At 38.6% G+C, this 8,994-nt stretch overlaps 1 protein-coding gene across 1 annotated transcript in view; it reads left to right on the plus strand.

Annotated features, from left to right (window-relative positions):
- LOC127742869 (uncharacterized) overlaps positions 1-920 on the plus strand; it is a 9,945-nt gene extending 9,025 nt beyond the window's left edge. The window contains exon 2 of the mRNA XM_052255592.1: positions 799-920. Coding sequence (XP_052111552.1) covers positions 799-920 — 122 coding nt within the window. The remainder of the gene's footprint in view (positions 1-798) is intronic.
- Positions 921-8,994: the final 8,074 nt, after the last annotated feature.

Below are 8,994 nucleotides of genomic sequence, written 5' to 3' on the forward strand. Positions count from 1 at the left end.
AGGTCTGAAGGAATTGGAAAGGGAAGTGTTAGTTAGACTGAAGTATCTTTAGTCAGATGCCCTTTATGGTTTAGCTTGTTTATAAGCTTTGATATTATTTGGAGGAAGTTCTAGGATTGCCTTCGGCTTTCCTCCATTATTATGTATTATATATGTGGAAGCTGTTACCATGCTGGGGACCTCTGGTCCTCACCCATGCGGATTTTGTGGTTTTCAGATGCAGGACGTGAGGTGTCCCGCTGATGCATGCTGGAGACTTCTAGATTTGCGAAGATCCTTTGTTCTCGGGGCTATGTTTTGGTTTATAAGTTTTGCTTAGATACTTTTATCTCCATTAAATAATACAAACTGTGATGACTCCTCTTATGGGAGATTTGGGAGAATAGGTTTTATGTATTTGTGTCCCTTTGGGTTTCCTTTCGGGTTTTCCTTATTTTTATAATATGTATATATTGTTATGCTCGGACCGGTTATCTTCGCAGCCGGATTTTGAGTCTTGATATTCCTGTTTTTGACTCTCCTTTGTATATATATAATCACGCATTGGGTATCCTTGTTCGTTACGTTATCGATCGGAGTGTTGCGCTTTCGAGTTGCGATTTTTGCTTACCCTTTTTTTTCTACAAAGGCTCCTAGTTATAATCAATCATTCATACTACTATACGTACTAAATTTTTATTTTAGAGGTCGTAATACCTTGCCATCTCTGAATTATGACTTAAGCATAAGACTCTGTATGGTAGGGTGTTACATCTCTCGTGATTTTTATCATTTTCTCTGAAGTTTTGAAAACTTCAGCAGCTGGTAAGGTTGGCTCGAAAGTTGTTACCTCAGCAAACTTTAATGCTACCATCACTCCAGCATCTACCACTGCCTCTTCCAGGATATCAAGCTCTAAAACACTTGCCTCAGAGGGCTGAGTTGGTTGAGATGCTGGTGGACTTATCCCAAGGTTAAAAGAAGGCATTTTATCTTCCCTTTGCCTAGGTTGAGCAGCACTACAAGATGATAGATATTTAACAATGATATTAAATAATACAATGAATCACAATTAAAACTTAGAATAAGAATTTTATGCTTACACATTAACAGCAGCTTCTTGTTCTGATTGTTGTGCCACCAGAGGTTCTTGGCATGGTTGTTGTTGTTCTTTGGCAGGGCTACTGCATTAAATAGAAAACAGTTCAATAACAACCCAAAATTATTATCCTATACCATTAAAATTAATAAAAAGAATTTTTATGTGTAACTTACTCATTATCAGAAACTTCATAGATATAGTCATCATTGATTAACTCTTCAATAACAGAACTCGTAATAGACACCATAACAGTATCTCTAACGAATGTAAACAAGGAAGAAGTTAATGTTGAATAATTAGAATTTGTTCTGAGAAATGAGAATATGCACATTGAAAAAATGATATTAATTAAAACTTACACATTCAATGTAGGTTCTGGCTCTGTTTTTCTCAGGGAAGATTCATCGACAGCCTACTTTTCGGGTTTCGGAGGGTAGCTGTAAGAAAGAGAAGAGGGTCCAAAGACAAGAACACATTGAATTCATTTTTGGATACAACTGAACCACAATTAAACCAAGTATTGAACCGAAATTATTGAGATTTGTATAAACAGTAAAACTAACACATCAACAGGTACTTCTTGTTCCGATTGCTGCACTGTTGCTTCTTCGAAGGGCTGTTGTTGTGGTTCCAGAGGGCTGCTGCAAAAAACAGTAAACATTTCAATAATTATCCCAAACTATTATCATATTTATAAACTTATGATAAATAATGAAACAGCTAGAAAAGCATTAAACAAGATTCATTTGGCTAATAAATATTTATAAACTTACTCATTATCAGAAGTTTACTGTGTTTGACTTTCTGGAGGGACATAGATGAAGTCATCTTTGATCAACTCTTCTTGAACAGAATTTGGAAGAGACAACGCAAGAGGATTTTTAAGGAATGTAAACAAAGAAAAAGTTAATGTTGAATAATTAGAATTTGTTTTGAGAAACAGGAATCTGCATATTGAAAAACTCACATTTCCAAAGGTTCAGAACGAGTTTCTTGTCGAACCTCAATAATTTGTAGCTCAGAATCAGGTGTAGCGCTAGTGACATTTAAACACATTTTCCGTGTGATTAATTAAACAAAAATTAATTACCTAAATCTAAAAGAGTAACATAAATATTTTAAACTTACATTGGTGGAATTTTTGAAGTCTTTCTTGGATGGATTTTCTTTTTTTAAATATTTTACCGGAATTTTCGGGGTATTTTTCCTAAAAAAATAGATAACAAATTAAAATTAGAAACCAATATTAAAGCAGAGGTCTAGAAACACGTTAAATTCATTTTTAGAAACCACCGAACCGAAAGTAAAGAGTGCAGCGAACCAATTTACCGGGTATTGTCTTGGGCATTTACAGATGGTGCGGAGCTTTCCTGAGTCTGCAAGAGTGGTTCACTTCTGAGATTTACAGTCAGCAGTCTAACCAAGATAAATAAATATTAGTAATTGAATCCAGAGGAATTAGAAAAGGTTTTATCAATAGTTAGCAAAGAAAGAAAAATAACTCGGTAAAATAAGCCAAATCTTATGTCTCAGACAAATCTTTTTGTGACTCTGGTGTTTTACTCCAGCTTTGGTGCCAGTTCTGGCATTTTACTCCAAAAAGGGTCTCTGGGTGGCGTTTGGACGCCAGTTTAGGCCATCAAATCTCGGGCAAAATATGGACTATTATACATTGCTGGAAAGCTCAGGATGTTTACTTTCCAAAGCAATTGAGAGCGCGCCAATTGGGCTTCTTTAGCTCCAAAAAATTCACTTCGAGTGCAGAGAGGTCAGAATCCAACAGCATTAGTAGTCCTTTTTTCAGCCTCTGAATCAAATTTTTGCTCAGGTCCCTCAATTTCAGCCAGAAAATACCTGAAATCACAGAAAAACACACAAACTCATAGTAAAATCCAGAAATATAATTTTTGCATAAAAACTAATAATAATATACTAAAAGTAACTAAAACCTATTAAAAGCTACCTAAAAATAATGCCAAAAAGCGTATAAATTGTCCGCTCATCACAACACCAAACTTAAATTATTGCTTGTCCCCAAACAACTAAAAATAGAAAAGAATAAAATGAAGAGAATATACAATAAATTCCAAAATATCAATGAAGCTTAGCTCCAATTAGATGAGCGGGACTTGTAGCTTTTTGCTTCTGAACAGTTTTGGCATCTCACTTTATCCTGTGAAGTTCAGAATGATTGGCATCTATAGGAACTCCGAATTAAGATAGTGTTATTGATTCTCCTAGTTCAGTATGTTGATTCTTGAGCACAGTTACTTTATGAGTCTTGGCCGTGACCCTAAGCATCTTGTTTTCCAGTATTACCACCGGATACATAAATGCCACAGACACATAACTGGGTGAATCTTTTCAGATTGTGACTCAGCTTTGCTAAAGTCCCCAGTTAGAGGTGTCCAGAGTTCTTAAGCACACTCTTTTTACTTTGGATCACGACTTTAACCACTCAGTCTCAAGCTTTTCACTTGGACCTTCATGACACAAGCACATGGTTAGGGACGGCTTGGTTTAGTTGCTTAGGCCAGGATTTTATTCCTTTGGACCCTCCTATCCATTAATTCTCAAAGCCTTGGATCCTTTTTACCCTTGCCTTTTAGTTTAAAGGGCTATTGGCTTTTTCTGCTTGCATTTTCTTTTTCTTTCTTTTTCTTTTTCACCATTTTTTCTTTTTTTCGCAAGCTTTTTTTTTCACTGCTTTTTCTTGCTTCAAGAATCAATTTTATGATTTTTCAGATTATCAATAACATTTCTCTTTTTTTATTATTCTTTCAAGAGCCAACAATTTTAATATTCATAAACTTCACTATAAAAAATATGCACTGTTCAAGCATTCATTCAGAAAGCAAAAAGTATTGTCACCACATCAAAATAATTAAACTAATTTTCAAGATAAATTTTGAAATTATGCACTTCTTGTTCTTTTGTAATTAAAAGCATTTTTCATTTAAGAAAGGTGAAAGATTCATGGAGTTATTCATAGCTTTAAGACATAGATACTAGACAGTAATGATCATGTAATAAAGACACAAACATAGACAAGACATAAAGCATAAAAATCGAAAAACAGAAAATAAAATAAACAAGGAGATTAAAGAATAGGTCTACCTTAGTGATGGCGGCTAGTTCTTCCTCTTGAAGATCTTTTGGAGTGTTTGAGCTCCTCTATGTCTCTTCCTTGCCTTTGTTGCTCCTTTCTCATGGCCTTTTGGTCCTCTCTAATTTCATGGAGGATGATGGATTGCTCTTGGTGAGGTCCATGAGTGGACTCTCTTGTTTGCTCTATCCTCTTTCTAGTGATGGGCTTTTGAGATGAATCTTTCCATCTCCCATGACTCGGAGTTTGAAGCAACTGCTTTCTTTTACCTCTTCCTAGAGGTTTCTCTGACCTTAGGTGTTATTAATGGTTATGGAAAACAAAAAGCTGAGCTTTTTCACACCAAACTTAAAAGCTTTGCTCGTCCTCGAGCAAAAGAAGAAAGAAAGGATTAGAGGAAGAAGAGATGGAGGAGATGGAGTTGTGTGAGTGGGTGGGTTTTATGGAAAATAGTGGATGGATGTGAGTGGTGAAGAGATAATGGGGAAGAGGGTAGGATTTGATAGGTGTTTGGGGAAGGGTGTGAAGAGGAGAGAGAGAGAGAGTTGGGGTAGGTGGGATCCTGTGGGCCCACAGATCCTGAGGTGTCAATGAATTCTCATCCCTGCACCTTTCTGGCATCTAAAGGCCCTCTGGGTGCCTTATCTGGTGTTAAACGCCAGTCTGCTACCCATTTCTGGCGTTAAACGCCAGTTTGCCTGCCAATTCTGGCGTTTAACGCCCAGAATGCTACCAGGATGGGCGTTAAACGCCCATTCTGCTATCCTTACTGGCGTTTAAATGCGAGTAGGCCTGTCCTCCTGGGTGTGCTATTTTTGATGCTGTTTTTGATTCTGCTTTAATTATGCAGCTATTTTTGTGACTCCACATGATCATCAACCTAAAGAAAACATAGGCATAGATAAATAAAATTGGATTGCCTCCTAATAAGCGCTTCTTTAATGTCAATAGCTTGACAGGACTGAGCTTTAATCTAGTCTCAGTCTTGAGCATTCTTGCTTAATATTGCCTCCAAGATAATGCTTGATTCTCTGTCCATTAACAATGAACTTTTTGTCAGAGTCAATATCCTAAAGCTCTACATATCCATATGGTGACACACTTGTAATCACATATGGTCCCTTCCACCGGGATTTTAATTTCCCAGGGAACAATCTGAGCCTAGAGTTAAACAGCAGAACCTTCTGTCCTTGCTCAAAGACTCTAGATGACAGCTTCTTGTCATGCCACCTTTTTGCTTTCTCCTTGTAAAATTTTGCATTTTTCGAAAGCATTGAGTCTGAACTCCTCTAGCTCATTCAACTGGAGTAATATTTTCTCTTCAGCTAACTTGGCATCAAGGTTTAGGAACCTGGTTGCCCAATAGACCTTGTGTTCCAATTCCACTGGCAAATGGCAGGCCTTGCCATACACAAGCTGGTATGGAGAGGTCCCTATAGGAGTCTTGAATGCTATTCTGTATGCCCACAGAACATCATCCAAGCTTTTTGCCCAATCCCTTCTATGGGCTCTTACAGTCCATTCCAGGATTTGTTTTAGTTCTCTATTTGAGACTTCAGCCAGCCCATTTATCTGTGGATGATACAGAGTCACCACCTTGTGGTTAATTTCATATCGGACCAAAGCAGAGTCAAGCTGTTTATTACAGAAATGAGTGCCTCCATCAATGATCAGTATTCTAGGAACACTAAATCTGCTGAAGATATGTTTCTAGAGGAACTTCAGCACTGTCTTAGTATCATTAGTGGGTGTTGCAATTGCCTCTACCTACTTGGATACATAGTCTACTGTCATCAGAATGTAAGTGTTTGAGTATGATGGTGGGAAAGGTCCCATGAAGTCAATACCCCATACATCAAACAATTCAATCTCTAAAATCCCTTGTTGAGGGATGGCATAACCATGAGGCAGATTACTAGCTCTCTGGTAACTATCACAGTTACGCACAAACTCTCGGGAGTCTCTATAGAGAGTAGGCCAGTAGAAGCCACATTGGAGGACCTTAGTGACTGTTCGCTCACCTCAAAAATGTCCTCCATATTGTGATCCATGGCAATGCCATAGGATCTTCTGTGCCTCTTCTCTAGGTACACATCTACGGATTATTCCGTCTGCACATCTTTTAAAGAGATATGGTTCATCCCACAAGTAGTACTTTGCATCAGAAATCAATTTCTTTTATTGCTGTTTACTGTATTCTTTGGGTATGAATCTCAAAGCTTTATAGTTTGTAATGTCTGCAAACCATGGTACTTCCTGAATAGCAAAGAGTTGCTCATCCGGAAAGGTTTCAGAGATCTCAGTAGGAGGGAGGGACGCTTCTGCTACTAGTTTTATCTGGGACAGGTGATCAGCTACTTGGTTTTCTGTCCCTTTTCTATCTCTTATTTCTATATCAAACTCTTGCAGAAGCAATACCCATCTTCTGAGTATGGGTTTTGAATCCTGCTTTGTGAGGAGATATTTAAGAGCAGCATGGTCAGTGTACACAATCACTTTTGATCATACTAAATAAGATTTGAACTTGTCAATGGCATAAACCACTGCAAGCAACTCCTTTTCTGTGGTTGTGTAATTCTTCTGTGCATCATTCAAAACACAGCTAGCATAATAAATGACGTATAGAAGTTTGTTATGCCTTTGTCCCAATACTGCACCAATGGCATGGTCACTGGCATCACACTTTAGTTCAAATGGTAATGTCCAGTCTGGTGCAGAAATTACTGGTGCTGTGACCAGCTTAGCTTTCAGAGTCTCAAACGCCTGTAGGCACTCTGTGTTAAAGACAAAGGATATATCAGCAGCTAGCAGATTGCTCAGAGGTTTTGTAATTTTTGAAAAATCCTTTATAAACCTCCTATAGAATCCTGTATGTCCCAAAAAGCTTCTAATTGCCTTAACATTGGTAGGTGGTGGTAATTTTTCAATTACCTATACCTTAACTTGATCCACCTCTATTCCCTTGTTTGAAATTTTGTGCCCAAGGACAATTCCTTCAGTCACCATGAAGTGACATTTCTCCCAGTTTAAAACCAGGTTAGTCTCTTGGCACCTTTTTAGAACAAGTGCTAGATGGTCAAGACAGGAGCTGAATGAGTCTCCAAATACTGAGAAGTCATCCATGAAGACTTCCAGAAATTTCTCTACCATATCATAGAAAATAGAGAGCATGCACCTCTGAAAGGTTGCAGGTGCATTGCACAGACCAAAAGGCATCCTTCTGTAGGCAAATACTCCATATGGACATGTGAATGCCATTTTCTCTTGGTCCTAGGGATCCACTGCAATTTGGTTGTAACCTGAGTAGCCATCCAAAAAGCAGTAGTAATCATTACCTACTAATCTCTCTAGCATCTGGTCTATGAATGGTAAAGGAAAATTATCCTTTCTGGTGGCTGTATTGAGTCTTCTGTAGTCAATACACATACGTCACCCTGTAATTGTTCTTGTGGGAACCAGTTCATTCTTCTCATTATGAATCATTGTCATGCCTCCCTTCTTTGGGACGACTTGGACAGGGCTCACCCAGGGGCTATCAGAAATAGGATAAATAATCCCAGCCTCTAGTAATTTAGTGACCTCTTTCTGCACCACCTCCTTCATGGCTGGATTCAGCTGCCTCTGTGGTTGAACCACTGGCTTAGCATCATCCTCTAATAGGATCTTGTGCATGCATCTGGCTGGGCTAATGCCCTTAAGATCACTTATGGAACACCCAAGAGTTGTCTTGTGCGTCCTTAGCACTTAAATTACTGCTTTCTCTTCCTGTGGCTCTAAAGCAGAGCTTATGATTACTGGAAAAGTATTATTCTCTCCCAAAAATGCATATTTCAGGGATGGTGGTAGTGGTTTGAGCTCGGGTTTAGGAGGCTTCTCATCTTCTTGAGGAGTTTTCAGAGGTTCTTCTGTTTTCTCTGGTTTCTCCAGATCAAGCTAAACATCTTTAAAGATGTCTTCTAGCTCTGATTTGAGACCCTCAGTCATATTGATCTCTTCCACCAGGGAGTCAATAATATCAACGCTCATGCAGTCACTTGATGTGTCTGGATGCTGCATAGCTTTGAAAACATTCAACTTGAACACATCCTCATTGACTCTCAGGGTCACCTCCCCTTTTTGGATGTTAATGAGAGTTCATCCAGCTGCTAGGAAAGGTCTTCCTAGAATGAGAGTTGCACTCTTGTGCTCCTCCATTTTCAGCACTACAAAATTAGTGGGAAAGGTAAATGGCCCAACCTTGGCAATCAAGCAAAACTTTCTGATAGTGGATGCAGGGATTAGGTTGATACTTGCCCCAAGATCACATAGAGCTGTCTTGGTACAAGCACCCTCTAATGTGCATAGTATCATAAAGCTTCCAGGATCTTTAAGCTTTTCTGGTAAGCTTTTCAAAATGACTGCACTGTATTCTTCAGTGAGAAAAACTTTTTCAGTTTCTCTCCAATCCTTCTTATGGCTTAAGATTTCTTTCATGAACTTAGCATAAGAGGGTATTTGCTCAAGTGCCTCTGCAAATGGAATCTTTATTTCAAGAGTCCTGAGATAGTCGGCAAAGCGGGCAAATTGTTTATCATGTTTCGCTTGGCAAAGTTTCTGAGGATAAGGTATCTTAGCTTTGTATTCTTCAACCTTAGTTTCTGCAGTTTTATGTCCTACAGAAGTGGTTGGAGACGCCTGCTTAAGGGAGCTGTTATCAACAATTGTAGGAGTCTGACCCCTTGCTGGCATTTGAATGCCAGAACTGGCAGCTGAATGGGCGTTTAACGCCAGGTTGCTGCCCTTTTTGGCATTTGAACGCCAGAATTGG

This window comes from Arachis duranensis, chromosome 10 (assembly GCF_000817695.3).
Source record: "Arachis duranensis cultivar V14167 chromosome 10, aradu.V14167.gnm2.J7QH, whole genome shotgun sequence".
Taxonomy (NCBI): domain Eukaryota; kingdom Viridiplantae; phylum Streptophyta; class Magnoliopsida; order Fabales; family Fabaceae; genus Arachis; species Arachis duranensis.